The following is a 23,813-nucleotide window of genomic DNA, read 5'->3' as shown; positions in this document are numbered from 1 at the left end:
ACCACACTAGGATCTTTTGATTGGTGAAGATCAGTATATAAATCAATTTATTTATTATTATTATTATTAAATGTTCTTATTTGCAGAATATGTAGCTGCTTTCTGGATGTCCCAGCTGCAATAGCTACTAGCCACAATGGCTGGATCCTGTCACAGAATTTTGTAGGGACTCTGAGAATCAGTCCAGCTCTCTGCAATGCAGGAATATGCAGTTGTCCCAAACGGGGATCAAACCTGCAGCCTTGGCATTATCAGCACCACGCTCTAACCAACTGAGCTATCAGGCAGTCTGCCTCGGAATACCAGCTGCTGGGAATTACAAGTGGGAAAATGCTGTTCCACTCAGGTCTTGCTGGCAAGCATCTGGCTGCACAATGTGATCAAAGATGTTGGACTCGATGGGCCTTTGACCTTTGTCTCCAAGGAGCTCAGGGTGAAATGCACAACCCTCATTTCGTCCGCACAACCACCCTGTGAGGTAGGTTAGGCTGAGAGGTCAACCCAGTGAGCTTCACGGCCGAGTGGGGATTGGAACCCTGGTCCCTCAGGTCCGACACTAACCACTACACCACACTGCCTCTCGTGCACAGCCCTGGCGGCACAAGATCCAGATCAGCACCTCCCAGAAGGAGCATGATTAGCCTTCAGGGTTCAGAATAACTTTCATTTTCATTGCGCAGAAAGGGGAAGGAAGAGCTGGTGGGTTTCAAGAGCTGAAGGCGTACTTGAGACGCTCAGGCACCTGATGGCTCTTCTGGCCGGTCCTTCCTGTCTTACTGGATAACCCCAACCCGCATTTCCTTCCACTATCTGCAGTCACCACCAGCCAGAAGGAACTTGCCCCATTCCCAGCACAGCCCCTTCAGCTTGCTGCACTATTAATTTCCTGCCTCGCCAAGTTCCAAGACAGCACTGTTTGTTTCCCCAGAGATAACGTCTCCCACCACACAAACCTTCCCTCTCTTATGCATTGCATTCTATTAAAAGAATCACAACATGCTCCTAAGTGCAAGTATAATAATAATAATGAATAATAATAATAATAATTATAATTTATTATTTATACCCCGCCCAGTCTGCAGGCAGGTAGGGTCTCAGCCTGCGTACCAGATGGAGCTGATAAACAGCTGCCCTAGACACAGAATTAACCTGCGCCTCCATGGACAGCTGTGAGTCCAGAATGACTCCCAGGCTGCACACCTGGTCCTTCAAGGGCACAGTTACCCCATTCAAGACCAGGGAGTCCTCCACACCCGCCCGTCTCCTGTCCCCCAAAAACAGTACTTCCGTCTTGTCAGGATTCAACCTCAATCTGTTAGCCGCCATCCATTTATAAATGTAAAATGCAACACATTATGTGTATGTGGAGTATGTAACCGGAAAACTAATAAATATTATTTGGGGTGGGGGGAAAAGAATCACAACATGACCCATTTTTTTACCTGGAAATGTACCAAATTTGTGGGATTGCCTAGACCAGATTAAAAACGGCTGCTGCGCTAGGTGCTCGTTTCCACGTTGCACACTTGTTTCGATGTCGGGAATCTCAGCTCTTGTGCAAACTCAGGGATGGTTTACTTACAGCAGAAGTTCAGGCATGAGAATGCATGCAACCTCCTTACAATGGTGCAATGGACACTTGGACACTCTCCCCCTTTATGCTTCAGCAATGCACCAGACCAAATTGAGTCAGGCTACCAGGACACAGTGGGAGACTTCTACCTCGATGGAACTACAGGATTTGGCAGCGTCAACCAATTAATATCACAACATGACAGATGCAACAGAGCCAAGTTTCTCCAAGCTGGGACAATCTCTTGGCCAACTAGCGTTATGCAGTTGATGCCCATTTCAAGCTGTCTGTTTGTTCATTAAAATATAATAACACTGAAGGAGCGTCTCCAACCCCACGGTTCAGCCCAGACATGGAGGTCCAGCCCGGAGCGCCTTCTGGCAGTTCCCTCATTGCAAGAAGTTAAGTTACCTCTCAGCAGACACAAGAGGGCAATTAAAGGCATAATGAAGAGAGATACCTTTGAAGACACAAGGGCCCCCTTTCTTTAACTATGTTAATGACCAAAATCAAGACCTTGTTATATCAACAGATCAATATTCTCAGTGGAGCGGTTCCATTAACTAATCACACCCTCCCTGTGGAACACCTTCTCATCAGATGTCAATGAAATAAACGCCTGATTTTTAGAAGACATCTGAAGGCAGTCCTGTAAAGTGTAGTTTTTATTGTGGTTTTATTGAAGTTTTATTGCAGGGGTAGGCAACCTAAGGCCCATGGGCCACAAGTGGCCCATGGAGGTCATTTAACCAGCCCACGAGCTACCCCCGAATTGAGCCGTCTGCTCAACGAGTCCCCATGCGCTGCACTAAACTGGCACAGCACAGCATGGGGACTCACTTCCACGTTGCCGGAAATCACGTCTGCACAGACACAGGGGCCGAAATCGCGGGTAAGCCTTGCCAACCCCTGTTTTATTGTGTTTTTAATATTTTGTTGCAAGCCACCCAGAGTGGCCAGGGCAACCCAGTCAGATGGGCGGTGTACAAATGAAAATTATTATTATTAATTATATTATTATTATTATTATTATTATTATTATTATTATTATTATTCTGGCATCAATCAGGTCTTGTTAGTTCCCAATATCTCCTACTGCACCATATGATTCTACTCTCCAGATAGCTCAGCTGTGCAATGCTACATTAAAAAGCTCAAGCTGTCCAGTATTGTTGCTGCTGCTGCTTTTAAACAAAGGAAGAAATCTAATCCCCTCTAGCCAGTTCTACGATTTTCTACACAAGGAATGCATTTTGCCTGTTGGGTTATAAATGCTGACCCACTCCAGGGAAGGGTGGGTAGGAGAGACACGCCCCTCAAACAACTTGCGGGCACCAGGCTTAGAAATCTGAATTTATTATTATTAATTGCACTTAGTCCTCTCTTTTTTTCCTCCAAAACGTGAACCGGCGGGGGGGGGGGCGGAATGTGAGTATTTAGAGCTGAGAGGGGTCATGAAATTTTGTCCTCGCTCAGGGAGCCACATTACCAACGTTCGCCCCTGAACCCAGACCTCCAACACATAAGGGAAACGGAAACTGAACCAGTCGGGATCTATCCTTATACAGTGGTACCTCGGGTTACATATGCTTCAGGTTACAGACTCCGCTAACCCAGAAATATTACCTCGGGTTAAGAACTTTGCTTCAGGATGAGGGCAGAAATCGGGCTCCGGCGGCACAGCAGCAGTGGGAGGCCCCATTAGCTAAAGTGGTACCTCAGGTTAAGAACAGTTTCAGGTTAAGAACGGACCTCCAGAACAAATTAAGTTCTTAACCCGAGGTACCACTGCAAACCCTGTCACAACTCAAGGCCACACCATTTCCCCTTTAAAAGGCAGAGCCGCCTGCTTCAAGGACCAGGAAGCCGGGCCCAGCCTACACACTTCTGCCGGTGAATCAGCTTCTTCATTCAGAAACATGACGGTGCTGACTCATAAGAGGGTTACACGCCAATAGACAGGAAATGCAAATCCAGATTCTCTCTGGTTAAACACACACACACACACACACACACACACACACACACACACACACACAGCTCAGCTCAACCCGGTGGCGTCCCTCACTGAAACCCAGCAAGAATCCTGCACACGACCTCACCGGAAGGAAAATCGCCCTCGGTTGTTGAAACCTCGGTGGGATACCTAATGCGGAAAGACAATAGATGAGCCCACCTTCGCCTACACACTATTTGTTTAAAGCGGTATTGTAACACTTTAAACCAGGCCTGTCCAAAGAACCACCAAATAATTGATGCTTTTGAATTCTGGTGCTGGAGGAGACTCTTGAGAGTCCCATGGACTGCAAGAAGATCAAACCTCTCCACTCTGAAGGAAATCAGCCCTGAGTGCTCACTGGAAGGACAGATCGTGAAGCTGAGGCTCCAATACTTTGGCCACCTCATGAGAAGAGAAGACTCCCTGGGAAAGACCCTGATGTTGGGAAAGATTGAGGGCACAAGGAGGAGAGGATGACAGAGGACGAGATGGTTGGACAGTGTTCTCGAAGCTACAAACATGAGTCTGACCAAACTGCGGGAGGCAGTGGAAGACAGAAGTGCCTGGTGTGCTCTGGTCCAGGGGGGCACAAAGAGTCGGACACGACTAAACGACTAAACAACAACAACAACCACCAAAGTACACAATGGAAACTTCCATCCTGACTCAAACTCACTTCCTTTCCTCGAGGGCTTAGTAATGATGTGATGGCCAACATTTATGCATGAGCTTAACCGGATTCAGAAGGAAGTGATTTTTATTCATTTATGGCAGTGATGCCCAATGTGGAGGCCCCTCCGGAGTGCAACCATGGGCTATGCTAGCAGTGGCTGATGGGAATTGGAGTCCAACAACAACTGGAGGGTGTGCAATATTTGCTACACCTGCTTTAAGACAGCTGTATATTATTATTCTTGCAAATATATACCACAGCAGTTCACAATACGGTCCTAGGTTTTGGTCTGAAGATGCAAGAGGGCCTGCAGGAGCTTCCTGCAGCCAATTGGAAGCCGTGCTTTGAAAGTCGAACATTTCGGAAGTCGAACGGACTTCCAGAATGAATTGTGTTCGACTTCTGAGCTACAAATGCATTACATATTGGAATTATATGTGAAATCTGTGAGAATTGAATAAAATACCGTATATTTAAATGAAAAGGAAAGCAGAGCAATACGTTTGGCATCAGCTTGGCTGCAGGAGTTGCCAAAAGGAGGTGAACAAAAAATAAAAATAATAGTATTTTGTAATATAATGCCGCTACGTATTTAAAATACAGTCATACCTCGGGTTATATTTGCTTCAAGTTGAGCGCGTTCGAGTTGCGCTCCGCAACCCGGAAGTAACAGAGCGTGTTACTTCCGGGTTTCGTCCGCTTGCACATGCGCAGACGCTCAAAATGACGTCACGTGCATGCGCAAAAGCGGCAAAAAGCAACGTGCGCGTGCGCAGACATGCCGTCGCTAGATACGTTTACCTCTAGATGCGAACGGGGCTCTGGAACGGATCCTGTTCGTATCTAGAGGTACCACAGTACTCCCCAAAAACACAATTAACTCAAAATCACTTTCCAAATTCACCTCAAAACTTCCAGCAACTGTGTTGAAAATATAATTTCCCTCCATAGGGCTCTGTGCAGGCAGAAGGGGCCCAGGTTCAATCTTTGACATCCCCACATAGGGCTGGGAGAGACTCCTGCCTGAAACCCTTGAGGGCTCCTGCCAGTCAGTGTAGACAATACTGACCTACATGGACCAATGGTCTGACTCAGGTATAAGGCAGCTTCCTATGTTTTGAAAAGATTATTCAAGTTCCTTGTCATCACGCTCACCTGTAAAGGCACCTGACAAGCCAGTGATGCCTTCCAGGCTCACTCACCTGCACAGGTGATAATTCTCCAGCATCCTTTCCACATGAGGTTAAGCAAACACACACACACGCAAGCAGCAGCACAAGATACAGTATGCAAAGCTAATAGATAATAGCCGTTGAAAGGACCATACTTTGATCACAATCCAGTTATGTTGCTTCTCCAAGAAAATATTCTGCTGCTTTAAGTTGATGAAGATCGGATACTTATAATAAAAAGAAGTTTGCTGTATTAATTAATATATGAATCTATTAAAGGCTTTTAATCCTAATAGCCCAAAGTAGTGTTTTCTTATGGGTGAGCACCCAAAAAAGTCCATTTTCACTGCAATCCTATAAAAACTTCCATTAATTCCATTAAACCATTAACCATTATTTATAATAATTATTATTGTAATTATATTATTATTATTATTATTATCATTATCATCATTCCATTATTATTCCATTAACCCAATATTAACCCAATTCCATTAATGGGGCTTACTTCTGAATAGACACATAGGAATGCTCAGGTAACAGACAACAATTCCCATCAGCCCCTTGGGCAACGGTCAGAAATATATTGATCCAGCAACAGTGGGAAAGCCACAGGTTCCCCACCCCTGAACTAAGACTGACCATGAATTAGCTCACAGAAAGAGCAAACTGGCAGCCATCTTTTCTTTGACAACCAGTTGCATGTTTATGTGAGAAACAGCCCAGGTCGTTGTGTGTCTTTATATGCTCGGTTAACACAAGGTCATGCAGGTGGCTTTTGTATGTGATGTTAATACAGTTGTACTTTGTGGTTTGCAAACGCCTTGCGAGTTGAATGCTTTGGCTCCCGAATGCCGCAGACCCAGAAATGAGTATTCCTGTTTGCAAACATTATTGGAACCCGAATGTCTGACGCAGATTCCGATTGGCTGCAGGTGGAGTTTGGGGGGGTGGATTTTGGACCGAGTTCGGCTTTTTAGATGGTGTTCCCCACTATACACGATTTCCCGTATACATGTGGTACCTAGGAATGTAACCCCCATCAGTGGTGAGACACCTGCGCATCAGGATTTCTGTCATTTAATTCTACTTGGGGCTCATCATGCTCTTCCACGACTGCTGATTTATGTATCTTCAATGGGATTGCCAGATCAGGAGCATCCCAGATCCTGAGATTTCAGGGCCCAAGCCTGAGACTTGGTGATGTCACAGGGACAGGCCCGGGAGATGGAGGTTAATTGGGAGAGGGGAGCAGAGGAGGACAGGTCTCCCAGAGGTTCTATGGTATAATTTGCAGCCAAGTCCTGCCGGGCTAACGCTCGCAAACAACATGCATAAGCTTCTTAATATTCTTTTACTCTATTAAAGGCATTTTCACCCACCTGAAGATTCAAGCCGTCCACCTGTCAGAGGAAGGCAAACCTGGAGACTGGTCAGAACTGGAGGTCTGGTAACCTTAATGTATAGTTTTTAATATATCGACCAAATATTATATTGCTGCAAACCACTTTCTGTTCATTTTGCAGTTTGGCAAGCAGATACACACACCTTTAAAAAATAAATGGCACAATGACCCTACAGCTTTCCATTTCTGACTTATTAAAAAACCCACATACAAAGTGGTTTTGGAGTCGTTTAGAGGGTTTGTTTTTTAAAAAATGGTCCAAATAAATTAGCCCACTTCATTAAGTGACTTCCTGTGTCACCTTTGGGCATTCTCACCCGCCAAAGAGATTTCTGCAAACGTGCCAAAAGGGAAGTGGGCGATGACGGGCCTCCAAGTATGTGCCGAAAGGATATTAAGGACTGATTTTTACAACACAGCAACCGCTTGCTTTTATCACACCAGCTTTTGAGGCATTTCCAAAAGCTTCTGGCTGTCTTCAGCAAAACTCTATTCCACAAGACAGTAGCTTAGTGGTAGAACATTAAGTCCATTAATACAGGGATGAGGAACTTATGACCCTCCAGATCAGAGCTTTCCAAACTTTGTGTGTCAGTGACACACTTTTTAGACGTGCATCATTTTGCAACACAATAATTCAGTTTTACTAGCAAACTGGAGGTTAAACTAACCCCTTTCCAGCCCCAGGAGGAGTGCAGGGAGCGTGACACACCTAGAACACACTAACATGTCATGACACACAGTTTGGAAAGCTCTGCCCCAGATGTTCCTGGACTCCAATTCCCATCAGCCCCAGGCAAGATGGCCAATGGTCAGGGATTCTGGGAATTGTAGTCCATCAACATCTGGAGAGGCCCGCAGGTTCCTCACCCTTGGAACAAAGTTACTTAGCCCAACCAGAAAAACATTGCCTGCCTGCCCATACATATTTGTTGACTCATCTGCCTGCCTGCACATACCTATGTTAGTCAGTGATGGACAACTGTCCTCCAATTTTCAAAATTCTCCCAGTTCATTTGCAGGCAAGAGATTCTTACCCACCGCAGGCAAACTGGGCAAGCTGCTATTCACGAGCCTGCCATAAAGCAAGCCTGGCAAATGAAAACACCGAAACACAAAGAACATTTCGGTATCTAGCCGTCTCTCTCTCTCTCTCTCTTCTTGCCAGTTACGCAAGTAGTAATTACTCTATTATGCCTAACTATGCAAACAACGTGCGGGCCATACCCCAGTAGTCATTAACAGAGTACTTAAAAGGCTTCCCTGGCCTTTGATGTGGGGAATTAACAAATAACGAAGCATTCTTCTTCCAACTGTAATCCCAGAAAGGGACATTCCCTTGTATTTAAATTTTTATTATTTTTATCTTAAGCAGAACACACACAGGCACACACAGCTCAGGTGTGCTGCCCGGCCAAAAGTGTCAAACACAATTCCATCTTCATACGCTTACAATTCCCACTGTGCTCAATGGGGTTTATTCGATGGGCACGGCACTGCAGGCCAGTATGTTTTTTGTACAATTAACTGCAGTGTCGGCACAAACCAAGCTGTTTTCCAAATTTTGCTGCCTTCCCCTCTGCCCCCCCCCAAAGAAACTAGAATTAAACCACTTCAGCAGCCTTGGAAATTCTAGCTGCAGGACAAGGATGCTGAACCTCAGTCCCAGGAAATAAATGATGCCCCCCCAACCTGTCTCCCTGGCCCTTGAGACCCTCCCTCAGGCCATGCTCCAACCTGGACGAAAGGAATGAATAATCTAAATAATCTTATAGCATCTTGAAATGTCGGTCCATTTTATGTCTTCAGGACCAAAGCCCACACCTCCATTAGGACCGCCCACCACCCATCACATAAATGGCTGCTGGGTGGCAAAGCGCACCTGGCTAATTTTGGACACTGGGGCCATCTGAATAAGTCAGTCTCAGCCTGCCAAGGAGGGAGCCAGTCTAACCTCTCCTGGGAGGGAATTCCACCAAGTTGGGGCCACGGGAAAAGGCTCCCTTTCGTGCCACCGCCAACCATGCGCTTCTGATGTTCATGGGACTGACAGAAGGTGGTCGACCGAGGATCCTAGCACCCAGGCAGGTTCATATACAGTGGTACCTCGGGTTACATACGCTTCAGGTTACAGACGCTTCAGGTTACAGACTCTGCTAACCCAGAAATAGTGCTTCAGGTTAAGAACTTTGCTTCAGGATGAGAACAGAAATCGTGCTCCAGTGGCGCGATGGCAGCGGGAGGCCCCATTAGCTAAAGTGGTGCTTCAGGTTAAGTACAGACCTCCGGAACGAATTACCGTATTTTTCGCCCCATAGGACGCACTTTTTCCCCTCCAAAAATGAAGGGGAAATGTGTGTGCGTCCTATGGGGCGAATGCAGGCTTTCGCTTAAGCCTGGAGAGCGAGAGGGGTCGGTGCGCACCGACCCCTCTCGCTCTCCAGGCTTCACGCAGCTCTCCGCAAGGCACGGGAGCCCGGCACCAGGCTCCCACGGCTTGCAGAGAGTTGCCTGTTCTGGGGGCTGGGGTCGGGGGAAGCTCAGGCTTCCTCCGCCCCAGCCCCGCGCCTGGGGGGGGGGAATAAATTTTTTCCCCTTTATTTCCCCCCAAAAAAACTAGGTGCGCCTTATGGGACAGTGCGTCCTATAGGGCGAAAAATACGGTAAGTACTTAACCTGAGGTACCACTGTATAGGGAGGCACATTCTCTCAGGGAGCCTGGGCCCAAGTCATATAGGGCTTCAGAGGTCATAACCAACACTTTGAATTGTGCAGTTGTTTTCATGACCTGAGGTAGCCCAGCTGGTAGAGCACGAGACTCTTAATCTCAGGGTTGTGGGTTCAAACCCCACAGCGGGCAAAAGATTCCTGCACTGCAGGGGGTTGGGCGAGGTTATCTACGTGCGCTCCCTTCCAGCTCTACAATTCTATGCGCTCTGGAAGAGGCACCAGTCAGCTGCTGGGCTGGAGCATTTGGGGGCAGCTGAATCTTCCAAATAAGAGGGGTTTGATAAAGATGTTGTCCAGGACAGGAGGACACGGGCCACAGACTCCACCTCTGCAGAGCCACAGGGGTACTTGCGTTCATGCTGGGGGCTTTTAAGGCATCTCCCCATATCCCTCGTTGCCAGTGGCAAGAATTCAGACTGAATCTTGCCCTCTATCTCTGTACTCCTGTTGGCCACTGCATCCTCCAGCCACTGACTCCTAGCAGGAAAGGAAGCTGCCTAATACAGTGGTACCTCGGGTTAAGTACTTAATTCGTTCCAGAGGTCCGTACTTAACTTGAAACTGTTCTTAACCCGAAGCACCACTTTAGCTAATGGGGCCTCCTGCTGCTGCCGCGCCACCGGAGCACGATTTCTGTTCTCATCCTGAAGCAAAGTTCTTAACCTGAGGTACTATTTCTGGGTTAGCGGAGTCTGTAACCTGAAGCGTATGTAACCCGAGGTACCACTGTACCAGATCAGACCATTGGTTTTTATCCAGCTACATCTATCGTCTACAACAGACACATCCAACTCTTTAGAGACTGTGATCTACTCCCAGTATAATGTGATCTACCCATTGTCATTGCTTTTTTGGGGAAAGGTGGCAGGCCATCAATCACATAACAGTCCACAGCCCTCACTCCTTCGCCCACTCTGCCACCAACTAAGGGAGTTAAAGCTTTCACAGCAGCGCCAGCAGGGGCAGGATGTGTCACCATCGCTCAGGAGCAACAGGGCAATCTCTTTTTTTACTCCTGCGATCGACCTGGATAACCCTGGCGATCTACCTGTCAATCGTGGTCGCCCGGTTGGTCTACAATGACCAGCAGCACCTCTCCAGGGATTCAGGCAGGCAACATTCCCAACCCTACCTGGCGATTCCAGGAATTGAACCCGTGACCTTCTGCATACAAGGCAGAAGCTCTACCGGTGAGCTAGGACCTTTCCCCAGCAGGACCCTTATTCTGCCCTGCGTCCTCCGACATGCGGTGAGGACCACAGGAGCTGTGCAACATCTTGCCCCTTGGACAGAGTTCAGGCAGTTGAGAACAAGCAGCCAGATCCCACGCAAAGAGGACAGAGATATGGAAACAGAAACGTGAGCAAGTGTTCCAAAACAAAAGCATGACACTATCTGCCCATCCCACCAAGGCTGAGTTACAGCTCAGAGCTGCTGCATGACACAGAGCGAAGCTCACACAGCCTGTGATGATAAGAGCAGAAATATGAAACATCTGTAGAAAGAACTGGCGGGGCACAGGGGAAGAACTGCCTGTGCAGCTCATAAGGGCAAGCAAGGCCTTCTGATTTCTCCATGCGTTTGTACCGTATACCATCATTATGCCACCCAGCCTCTTAAGGAACTCAACTCACCCACTTTCCACAACAACCCTGCAAGGCCAGGCGCAAAGAACCGTGCGGTGGGCCAATGCTCTAACCGCTGCACCACACTGCCCCTCATGTTTATATGCACAGATAAAGACAACACACAATTTTCTAAGATATGCATTACTTATAACACAAAACAGCGTACACCACCTTGAGCTCCTTGAAGGAACTGGGGGAGATAAATGTAATAATTTACATGTTATAGAGATGATTGTTTGGCTCCCTCTGTCAAGTTTCAGACAAGATGCTTTTAATTTCACCAATAATTTAGCAACGTATGTATTTTTATGCTTAACTGGTTTTTCAAACCCTGCTCGTAGGTTTAAGCCATGAACTTGTTTCTTAGCCATCCAAGCTGTTTCATTAACATATTTTATGCCTTTTTTCCTTCTTCTGTAAGCTACATCAAGTCTATTTCTCAAAGAAAGGCAGGACGCAAACTTCCAAATAAACAAATATCGCCCATACAAAATTTTATACAGAAGCACCTTTTCAAATTCCATTTCTTCGCTATGTTGAATGACCCTCGCACACTAGTGTGACCCCAAAATATATAACTCGGGGTAAGTTTGGGGTAGGGAGAAGGAAGGCTATGTGCCACCAATATTCCATGACGTTCTACAAGTCTTTAGCTGAATCAGTGCCCTGTTTATTTTCTTTATCCAAAAAGATGTCTAGCATCACTCCGCTTTTGAATAACTTGCCAGAAAAGCGGTATCCCTTGTCCAGTGCAACACATTGGGCAGAGTGGGGTTTATTCCTGCCTCCTACTTTCACACTAGTGCAGTTTACAACACACACACAAAGCAAATAATAATACATCCATCATAAAATACAACACACACACTTGTTTGCACCCACAGTGGATTACAGAGACCTCAATACAATTTTGGATTGAAAAATACACTCAGATTTGGCACCTAAAGAGAAGGGCAGGATTCCAGTTCCGCACCAATCACGCTCCTGGCAAGCCACCTTCCAGATATTACTGTACCACAAAACCATTAATAATCACCTAATTAATAGTACTGGCAAATTGCCTTTCAACACTGTTCTCAAGACACTGCACTGGCATAATAAGGACTGAAAATAAAACGCATTCAAGGAAGTTCGGGAACAACCGATCTCATTCTCACCAATGAATTCAAAACTCGTTTTAAAAAAAACAGTTTAAACAAAACAGTAAGAGATAATAAAAAAGACAGTGTGACCACCTTTCGGTTTTAAAGGGAAGAGGGCACAATCAGGAATAACCCGTTCTCGGAGTGCCAGAGCTATCGTTAGGCCAGATTTATAGTCACAAGATTATTCCATTTGACTTGTGCGCTCAAACATTTCCCATTTGGGAGAGATCAGCAAGAGATCTTGCATTGCTTATCCTTGCAAAAAAAATCAATTTTTTTGGCGGTTTCGAGCCTTGTACGTTTCCTGCCATCCGTTTCTGAACACCGAAGTTTGCATTGGGGTCCATGGAGCGCGGGGGTGCGAGCAGTTGGCCTTCGCCTGGGGCGCAAAAGAGCTCTTGCGCGACCCACGCGAGATCCCTCTCTTACCTTTCGGAAGGGACATGGCTCTCTCTCTCTCTGGCTGCGTGGATCGGCGGAGGAGAGAGAGCACTGCTTCCTGGCGGGTTCCGCCCGATGAAGATCCGGCTAGGCGCCCAGGTGAGGCAGCGGGAGACGTCGGGGCAGGGCGCGCGCCGGCAGCACCCAGGACATGTCCAAACAGCCTCGCACCCTTCGCAGGGATCAAGCGCAACAGCCTCTGCAGGAGGGGCGGCGAGAAGCTGCAGAAAAGGAGCCCCGGCCCCGCCCAGGACCATGCGTTCTGCCCCCCGCATTGGCTGCCTTCTCTGAAGGGGGCGGGGTTGTGCTAGACCACGCCCCCTTCCCTGCTCTACCTTTTATACGCAGGTAGCCCTGCAGGGAATCCCAGTCACCGGCTGCGCGGTGGAGAAGCTCTGATCTATGCACAAGGCGGAAGGCGCTCTGGGTGCCCCAGGAATCCTCGTCACCTTCTTCCCCTGCAAGTTTTTTTTTTTTTTTTTTTGGATTTTTAAATTCCTGGGAATTGTAGTCTCAAAACATCCGAGTTTGAGGAAGCCTGATTTAAAGCAATATTAAAGGTAAAGGGACCCCTGACCATTAGGTCCAGTCATGGCCGACTCTGGGGTTGCGGCGCTCATCTCGCTTTATTGGCCAAGGGAGCCGGCGTAGAACTTCCGGGTCATGTGGCCAGCATGACTAAGCCGCTTCTGGTGAACCAGAGCAGTGCACGAAAACGCCGTTTATCTTCCCACCGAAGCAGTACCTATTTACCTACTTGCACTTTGACGTGCTTTTGAAGTGCTAGGTTGGCAGGAGCAGGGACCGAGCAATGGGAGCTCACCCCATCGTGGGGATTCGAACCACCGACCTTCTGATCGGCAAGTCCTAGGCTCTGTGGTTTACAGCAAAGCAGTTTACAGCATATTAAATCAATAAAACATAAATAAAACAATCTGAAGAAAGTCAAATATAGAGCATACAGTCAAAGCAACATAACAGAAAACTAAAATGCTATCTTAAAAGATTTCAAAATAAAAGTTGGTTTCCCTGCACTGGGTTACCACTGGCATGATGTGTTTCAGCATCCGAGGTCTTGCTTCTTCTGCGCCCTTGCCCTCTGAGGTTTGGCAAGAGGCTGCCAGGAAAACAGGAAGCTAGCTGCTGCTATTAGCCTTCATTGGCATAAGTTAAAACAGTAAAATCATCCAAAGTCATCCAAATGCATTGATAATCCAAACACATTCAATATATAAAAGACTACATAGCCACCATTGAATAAATCAGGAAATGTTAGATTTAGCTTTAAAGATCTTGGCTAAGTACCCCAAAACAATCTTTGTAGTATCATCCCTCGACAAATATTGGATGACAGACTTTTTGTAAATCAATATTTTGAGCTGCAAGGCAGTCCCTAGGAGATCTCTGCGATGAGTGTTGAGAAGAGGGCAATCCCAGATTATGTGATGGTGTTTTCCTATTACAGGAACAGAATCTGTTCTGGGAGGGGATTTATTTATTTATTTTTAAACCTCAGGAAGCTAGTTGTCTTGTTGCACCGAGTCAGAAAAATCCATAATTTTCATGTGGTCCGTGGAGGGGGTGTGGGTGGAGAAGTTTGGGAATTTAGGGAAATTTGTATTTAGGGAAAATGTGTTATCTCCGGATGTATCACCATGGGGCACCATAAAAGCTAACTGTTGCAGAACTCAGCCATATTACAACCATGTGTATCCCATCCCATCCGTCTACAACAGAATAATCCCACAGTGCATTAAAACAGCCCATTAAGAGTTTCACCCAAATGTTCGTACGGTGCATCGTGCGACATAGAAGTGCTACATTGCCGTCGTCAGGAAGCTGCCCCATGTGGTGAACCAGGGAACTACAAGTGGCAGCATTATCTGCGGAGAACCACCCAAGCTTGGAATCTGGAACTTCCAGAGCAGAATGAGCTATCAAAAGGGATTCTTGTTCCAGCTTAACATTGTGTGGCGGGCAAGAGTCACATCCACGCCACACGTTCCTTAGCACTTTTATGCCACATTAGCAGTCACAGGGAATCCTGGGAACTGTAGTTTGTTCAGGGTGCTGGGAATTGTAGGTCTGTGTTTTATTATTTATGAAAACGGTGTCCATAGATCTAAGGGCAGTTCACAGAGAGGGCACAACCAGGAGCCTTCACGCAGGTGCCAGCTTCCATGGGGATCCCCGCCCCGTTCTGGAAAAGGCAGCAGAGCAACTCAGGTTCATGATAAACAGGTGTGGACCCCAGAATGAGGCGGGCGAGGGGCCCCAGCATGGCTCACCTAGTGCTCCTCTCTGAGGATGTTGGAGGGATTCCCTGCCAAAGGTTGCATTGGCTGGCTGGGCTCTCCCCTGTGCAGGCTCCAGTGGCGGGGAGCTCAGGTGGCGGTTGCAACTTGCCCACCCTGGGTCCCGGCAACCCACGCTATGCTGCTGCATCACCAGAGGCCACCCCTAGCTCTCAGTGTGGTGTAGTGGTTAGGAGCCGTAGTCTCGTAATCTGGTGAACCAGGTTCGCTTCCCCGCTCCTCCACATGCAGCTGCTGGGTGACCTTGGGCTAGTCACACTTCTCTGAAGTCTCTCAGCCCCACTCACCTCACAGAGTGTTTGTTGTGGGGGAGGAAGGGAAAGGAGAATGTTAGCTGCTTTGAGACTCCTTAAAGGGAGTGAAAGGCGGGATATCAAATCCAAACTCCTCTTCTTCTTCCTGAGCTGGCAACACCCTACACCAGGCATGGCCAAACTTGGCCCTCCAGCTGTTTTTGGACTACAACTCCCATCATCCCTTGCTGACACGGCCAGTGGTCAGGGATGATGGGAACTGTAGTCCCAAAACAGCTGGGGGGCCAAGTTTGGCCATGCCTGCCCTACACACACTGGGGTGAAAAATAGGGATCCAAATGCAATCTGGCCTCTCTGTGTGTGTCTTAACTCCCTCTTATCTCGAAGGGTGGAATTGGGTAAGAAGGTGGACAGGAAAAGAGAAGCCTTATGAGAAGAATGAAAGGGTGGGGAGACCTTAGGACAGCATGCGTGGGCGGAGAAGTTACTCATTTCAGTAGGAAAGGAAGGTGTGGAAAGGAAGCTGTTAGGCTGTTAATCTGTGTCATGGATTAAAGGAGTACCCACCACCTGGGAGGAAACAATGAGAGATTGCAGGCTGCTCCCACCAATGTTAAATGTGTCTTTTGCACCTAACAGGCAAATAGACTAATAAATAATTATAACAAGCCTCTGCTGCAGGGAAGGTTTGACAGGTATCTGGACTGCAGCAGGTAAGTAGGTAGCCGGGGAATTTAACCCATTTGCACCTTGCTGTGGTCCTGAGGAAGCTCCCTTCTCTGAAACTGAGGTATCTGTACTGGGAAGAATCCCTCACTTTGGTTCACTCCTGAGAGTCCCATCACAACTAACTTCCTGCAGCAAAAGGCTAAGCATATAATCCAGGGTATAGATAACATGGTAAAAGAGATGCCTCTTTTATTTTCCGTACTTTATTGTTCATCTATTGCATTTCCATCCCACACTTTTCCTCCAAGAACCACTGTACGTTTAAAGCAGGCTTCCTCAAACTCGGCCCTCCAGATGTTTTTGGCCATAATCCCTAGCTAGCAGGACCAGTGGTCAGGGATGATGGGAATTGTAGTCTCAAAACATCCGAGTTTGAGGAAGCCTGATTTAAAGCAATATTGGATCGCTTTAAATGGTAATGGCTCCCCACCCCGAGTCCTGGGAACTGTAATTTGTTAAGGGTGGCTGAATGTTGTTAGGTCATAGGGTTGCCATATCTTGAAGAACTGCCCCTGCCGCGCCCGTGCACCTCTTTGGCTGGCAACGGCCATGATGTGCAGAGCAGCCCGAGCCCAAACCTGAGCCCTCCAAAACCAGGACATTTCCTTTAAAATGTAAACATCCACCCGGGTGGGCATGTTGGCCCCCAAGAAGATGGTATGTCCAGGTTTTCCCATACATATGGCAACCCTAGGTAAAGGTAAAGGGACCCCTGACCATTAGGTCCAGTCGTGACTGACTCTGGGGTTGTGGCGCTCATCTCACTTTATTGGCCGAGGGAGCCGGCGTACAGCTTCCGGGTCATGTGGCCAGCAGGACTAAGCCGCTTCTGGCGAACCAGAGCAGCGCACGGAAATGCCATTTACTTTCCCACCAGAGTGGTACCTATTTATCTACTTGCACTTTGACGTGCTTTTGAACTGCTAGGTTGGCAGGAGCTGGGACCGAGCAACGGGAGCTCACCCCGTCGCGGGGATTTGAACCTCTGACCTTCTGCTTGGCAAGTCCTAGGCTCTTAGCCCACAGCGCCACCTGCGTCCCTCCATGGCAACCCTAGGAGACCCCTATTCCCCTCCCAGAGCTACAATTCCTTGAGTTCCCTGGCAAGAGGGATTGATCATTAAAGCATTCTGGGAAGGGGAGTTAGGGGGTCTCCTAATGGCTCTCAGCACCCCTTAACAAAACAGGGGCGGCCCACCAATTAGGCAAGGTGAGGTGACTGCCTTGGGCGGTGGGATCCAAAGAGCCAGCCTCCAAGGAACACATCGCCAGCATGACAACTGCCCCTCACACCTTGGGGGCTGCTCAGCAGCCTCCGCCATTCCGCCTCTACAGCAGCCTCTTGGCAAATAGGTGCCGCTGTTCTCCTCCCGCCGCAGGGAGTAAATGGCAGGGGCTGCCCTCTGGGGGCTGCTGGCATGATTCCGAACAGGCCCCTTCCTCACCACCCACAACGCTTTTGATTCCCCTTCAACCATCAGGTTAAGGCTGGTTTTATTCTTGCCCTTGTTCCCGGTGTAGATCTTCATTCACCCCTTTGTTCCCTGGTGGGGTGCTATGCAGGCAACTCCCCATTGTGTTCCGGGTCATGGCCCACTCTGTTTCGGGGCCGAAAAACGGTGCCCATGTTGGCAATTGCGTACATGTCAAACGTGCGCAAAGAGGGAGTTGCCTGTACTGTGGTTCATTTCAGGTGCCAAAGTGCCCTGCGCCAGCCCTGTTAACAAACTACATCTCCCAGGATTCTTTGAGGGAAGTCATGACTGTTTAAAGTGGAATGTTACTGTTTTGAAAGCATAGTTTGATGGGGTCTTCATTATGTTTTGGGCATGAGCCTGAGGGAAAGAATGTTCATCACATATGATGGATCCTAAGCTTAACTCACCAGCAGTATAGAAGTCTTGGGTGTTGCACAGATAGTGTCGTTTGATGGTTTAATCACAAGGTGGCATGGGACTTGTTTGAACTGTGAGTTTCAAGACAGCCAAGGTGCTTCCAGGTGAGGCATTAGGTCAGCCTTCCTCAAACTTGGGTTCCCAGGTGTTGTTGGACTAAAACCCCCATCATTCCTAGCCAGCATGGCCAGCGGTCAGGAATGATGGGAGTTGTGGTTCAAGAACATCTGCAAACCCAGACTCAGAGGTAGAAGAGGAGGGCTAGAGAGGGGGCAAGAGGCAGTGATGGGGCACGGTTCTCCCTGAAGAATCCAGGGAGTTCCAAGCAGGGAGTCTGCTTGGGAAAGACCCTGGAGGGGAGGAGTCTTGCAGAGTGGGGGAAAGGCAGGGACCTTCAGTCCTTGCAACTGCTTCACTAGAGCAAGACCTACTGGGAAGAGTTGCTAGGATCACTAGGCTTGCTCTGTGAAGAGTGAAGAGCACTGACACCATGTTTTTTATTGCTGGTCATGTGACTCTAGCTCCTGACACCCGGTCAGCTGATCAAGGAGGGCAGGTGTTGGCACCAGCCCAGGTTGTATTTGGACTTCTACTTAGGAAGCTGCCTTATACCAGGTCAACCAACTGGTTCCTCTAAGCTCAGTATTTTCTGCAATGGCTCTCCAGGGTTTCAAACTGGGAGTATTTCCCAATGCTACCTGGAGATGCCAGGGACGAAACCATGGACCTTCTGCATGCAAAGCAGGTGTTCCAACATCATACTATGACCATCCCCAGAAAGGCTTTGATATGAGGCTCAGGTTATAAATAAGTTCCTACACTGCCAGCCTTTGAGTGTTTGTGTGTGACGACTCGAGAGAAGACAAAATTCTTCCTCCGTCTCCCCCTTCCACCCTGAGCTTGAAGAACATGCCCACACGTCATTCATGCTTCCTTGAGATGCAGCCAACAGAACCTTCCCTTGTTTGTGATTTAACAGGAGCAGGGAGAAGGTCAGGTGGCCTTGCAGGAAAAGGACTTGTAAATGAGCTGCATGAGTAAATAGCACGGCACATACTGGGTGGTTTTCATATTCCCCACCCACTTCCATTCCAGAAATTCTTTGCTGTCAAGGGCCCTCTCCAAAGAATGCACACAACAGACACACAATGAGAGGCAAGAGGCTGGCTGAGTGCCTCTTTAGGAAAGCGAGACAGCAAGTGACTTGGCATATGTACACATTAGCAGCTTAAAACACAGTGAGGTCGTCTGTCTGCTGTCCCCACCACTGCATTTCAAATTACATTTGCACTTGCTGTACCTAGCCAGCCCTCCAGGTCTGAGCTGAAGTCTTCAGGTCCGCCTGGCCCCCTCCAGGTGGCAGGTGGAGGGCTTGAATCTCCAAGAGTGGCTTTATTAAGAAAGCGGTGCATGCAGCTTGCAAGCTTCAGCTCAGAAGCTGGCTACAAATTATAGCATGTACACGCTGGGGGAGATGCCTTCCTCTGCTCCCCTCTCCCAATTAACCTCCGTCTCCAGGGCCCATCCCCATGACATCACCAGGAGCTGCCCTTAGGACTCAGGTTTGGGCCCTGACCTGGGTGCATTACCTGATTTGTGTCCCTGTGCCTGCAACTCCTCTGAAATCCTATCCTAGGAAGCTGTCATCTGCACAGGTGCTACAGCGGTCCAAACTGTACATGCTTCAGCTTATCTGTGGCTTGCATTTTCAACTTGTGTTTAAGCTGGTTTGTGGGAAATTTCATCAAACCTGATCACTTCTCAAGAAATACAGGGTGCCTATGGATTGTGTGGCTCACATCATGTGCACTCACCAGTTGTGGGAGCATGCTGGAGTCAGAGTAAACAACAACAACAACAACAACAATAATTTATTATTATTTATACCCCGCTCATCTGGCTGGGTTTCACTCTGGGCGGCTTCCAACAAAATATTAAAATACAATGGTCTGTTAAAGCTTCCCTAATCAGGGCTGCCTTCAGATGTCTTCTAAAAGTCTAGTAGTTGTTTTTCTCTTTGACATCTGGTGGGAGGGTGTTCCACAGGGCGGGTGCCACTACCGAGAATGTCCTCTGCCTGGTTCCCTGTAACTTGGCTTCTCGCAGTGAGGGAACCGCCAGAAGGCCCTCGGAGCTGGACCTCAGTGTCTGGGCAGAATGATGGGGGTGGAGACACTCCTTCAGGTATACTGGACCGAGGCTGTTTAGGGCTTTAAAGGTAAGCACCAACACTTTGAATTGTGCTCGGAAATGTACTGGGAGCCAATGTAGATCTTTCAAGATATGTGCACATATCCTTGTAGTACAGTGGTACCTCGGGTTACATACGCTTCAGATTACATACGCTTCAGTTTACAGACTTTGCTAACCCAGAAATAGTGCTTCAGGTTAAGAACTTTGCATAACAACAGGACACTGCTGAAGTGTCTGTAACCCGAGGTACCACTGTAATATGAAATAGCTATTCATAAACTATAAGTCAGCTGGATGTTTGTTCGTTTTTTAAAAAAGTCCCCTACTATCTAAAAACAAAGAGAGGGGGAGACAAACTAAAGAAGACAAGAGACAGCACCAATTTGCATTAAAAATGCCTTTGTTAATTTGTGTACCACTTAATGGGAATCACAAGCGGGGAAAGCATTGTCACACTCAGATCCTGTTTGTGGGCTTCCTATCTGCCTTCCCATCTTGTAGGCAGGTAAGAACTAGGTTGGCCTGGGGTGGGGAATATTTCTTTGGCTCTACAAGCTGAACCTGGCCTACCTGCTCTCTCCAGTTAACCTAAGAGGCTGTTTTCTGAAAACACACCTGGCTGTCCCATATGCAGCATCAGATGCGAGGCAGGCCGTCCTGCAGCTGCAGAAAACTGGAATGATTTCGAAGCAGATGCACGGGGATTTCCTGTGTTGTGTGTACACACCATGTATTTAAAGCACATTCAAGGCATGTTTCTTTCCCTCAAAGGATTCTGGGAACCGTGGTTTGTTAAGTTAGGTTGCTGGGAGTTGTAACTCTATGATGGGTAAACTACAGAGCCCAGAATTCTTTGAGGGAAATAATGTGCTTTGCATGTGATTTAAAGGTATACAGTGGTACCTCGGGTTAAGTACTTAATTTGTTCCGGAGGTCTGTTCTTAACCTGAAACTGTTCTTAACCTGAAGCACCACTTTAGCTAATGGGGCCTCCCGCTGCCGCTGTGTCGCTGCTGCACGATTTCTGTTCTCATCCTGAAGCAAAGTTCTTAACCTGAGGTAATATTTCTGGGTTAGCGGAGTCTGTAACCTGAAGTCTATGTAACCTGAAGCGTATGTAGCCCGAGGTACCACTGCAGTGTACACAGCCAAGTTCGGGCGCACCAGCCAGTTCCCAGACTTTAAACTCAAATACAACTATGAGAAGGATTTTAGCCCACTCTCTTAAAAAAAGAAAAATACATTTATATTTAACTTCAAAGGGGGACATTGCAAATAAGAGGCTTAATTAAAAAGTGAGAAGTGAATAAATTCAGGCAGGATAGTTTCCTCCGTTTCCCATTTAGCTATTATGACTCATGCCATTCAGTTTAATCCTAGGCGGAATCCACACAATGGGGCAAATTCAGAGGACGTTTCGTGCCAGTTCCATCAATGCCCTAAGCACTGAAATTTAATCTCTCTAATGGCAGCCTTCCCTAAATTGGTGCCAGCCATGTTTCCTGAGGGTTTGATGGGAGTTGTAGTCCAAAAGATATAGCAGGCACCAAGTTTGACAAGATTGCTCTGTGGACTGGTTCCTATTGTTATCTGAACCCAACAAAAATGGAAAGTTGCCCCCACCCAACCCAACAGAAAGAAACACAATCCAACTGAGATCCGAATATCAAAATTCCACAAAGTAGAGCAGTATATGCTGGTTATAAAAGGCAACTTTATAGTATGAATATGAACAGCTTAAAACTTGACATGACTTTTAAATGCTTGCTTAGAGAGAGAAAACCCAGATCAACCTAAATATAATTAAGCCAAATGCTTTCTTCTGTGATCTACCAACATATAAAATAGGATTAGGCAAATTCCTGGAGAAGAGGGCTATCAGTGGCAGTGGGTTCTCCTTCCTTAGAAGTTTTCAAACAGAGGCTGGGCCACCTCCTTGCCAGGGGTTCTTTAGCAGCGGTTCCTGCCTTGCAGGAAGAGAGGCCTTGGGGGAATTCCTTCCAACTGCATAATTATTTAACTTACAGGACCAACACAACCCCTATGGAAGCACAAAGAAGACATTAGGCAGCTCAAGTTGGAAAGGGTGAGTTAGGGATTCTTCTCCCTCTTTTAAGATAACCTATACAGTGGTACAGTGGGACCACGGGTTACATATGCTTCAGGTTACAGACGCTTCAGGTTACAGACTCCGCTAACCCAGAAATAGTACCTCGGGTTAAGAACTTTGCTTCAGGATGAGAACAGAAATCGTGCTCCAGCGGCGGAGCAGCAGCGGGAGGCCCCATTAGCTAAAATGGTACCTCAGGTTAAGAACAGTTTCAGTTTAAGAACGGACCTCCGGAACGAATTAAGTTCTTAACCCGAGGTACCACTGTACCTTGTTTCTCAAACGCCTTGGTACTTAAACAACATGGAACCCAAACACTGCAAACACAGAAGTGTTCCGGTTTGCGAACTTTTAGAAGCCGAACGTGAAACTTCCGATTTGAGTGTTACACTGAAGTCTGTCTGTTTTTGCTATTTATTTTGCGTTTTTGTTTATGCGGCTCTTTTTGTTCTGTTTTTGTGACTGTGTGGAACCCAGTTCAGCTACCGATTGATTGTGTGACTGCAGCACATTGTTTATTGCTTTCATTTTATGGATCAATGGTCTCATTAGATAGTAAAATTCATGTTAAAATTGTTGTTTTAGGGGTTGTTTTTAAAAGTCTGGAACGGATTAATCCATTTTGCATTACTTTCTATGGGAAAGCGTGCCTCGTTTTTGGATCACTTTGGTTTTGGAACGGACTTCCGGAACAGATTAAGTTTGAGAACCAAGGTACCACTGTAGTTGCAGACAGGAAGAACTGGCCCCAACTTGGTGGAACGCTCCGTCACATGAGACCAGGGCCCTGCGGGACTTGACATCTTTCCGCAGAGCCTGCAAGACAGAGCAGTTCCGCCTGGCCTTTGGTTTGGCCTCAGTCTGACCCTTATGTTTCCCTCCCCTTATGGTTTTGACTTTTAAAATGAGGCTGCATTTTAAATTGCATTTTAAATTTTTCTCCCCCCCCCCCACTTCTTCTTTTTATTTTTTTCCTATTATGTTTTTACTGAAATTTTATTGGTGTTAGCTGCCCTGAGCCCAGCTCTGGCAGGGGAGGGCGGGGTATAAATAAATATTATTATTATTATTATTATTATTATTATTATTATTATTATTTAGGTAAAGGTAAAGGGACCCCTGACCATTAGGTCCAGTCGTGACCGATTCTGGGGTTGCGGCGCTCATCCCGCTTTATTGGCCGAGGGAGCCGGCGTACAGCTTCCGGGTCATGTGGCCAGCGTGACTAAGCCACTTCTGGCAAACCAGAGCAGCGCACGGAAACGCCGTTTACCTCCCCGCCGGAGTGGTACCTATTTATCTACTTGCACTTTGACGTGCTTTCGAACTGCTAGGTGGGCAGGAGCTGGGACTGAGCAACCAGAGCTCACCCCATCGCGGGGATTCGAACCACCAACCTTCTGATCGGCAAGTCCTAGGCTCTGTGGCGCCACCCTTTAAACATAAACACACACAAACAGGAGACAACCACGGAGAAGATCTGGAGGGGGGTCGCGCGCCCCGCTGAACAAGGGGCCGCGGTCCCTTTAAGAGTCGAATGGAATGTATCAA

At 47.5% G+C, this 23,813-nt stretch overlaps 1 protein-coding gene across 1 annotated transcript in view; it reads right to left on the bottom strand.

The window, feature by feature from the left end:
• Nucleotides 1-12,975, bottom strand: part of MAP2K3 (mitogen-activated protein kinase kinase 3) — a 69,586-nt gene extending 56,611 nt beyond the window's left edge. Inside the window, exon 1 of the mRNA XM_083585846.1 lies at nt 12,755-12,975. Within this exon, the coding sequence (XP_083441972.1) occupies nt 12,755-12,770 (16 nt within the window). The 5' untranslated portion in view covers nt 12,771-12,975. The remainder of the gene's footprint in view (nt 1-12,754) is intronic.
• Between the last annotated feature and the right edge of the window lie 10,838 nt (nt 12,976-23,813).

Source organism: Podarcis filfolensis (genome assembly GCF_964270895.1).
Source record: "Podarcis filfolensis genome assembly, chromosome: 14".
Taxonomy (NCBI): domain Eukaryota; kingdom Metazoa; phylum Chordata; class Lepidosauria; order Squamata; family Lacertidae; genus Podarcis; species Podarcis filfolensis.
The sequence above is the reverse complement of the archived record's forward strand: the minus strand, read 5'-3'. Positions and strand labels throughout refer to the sequence as shown.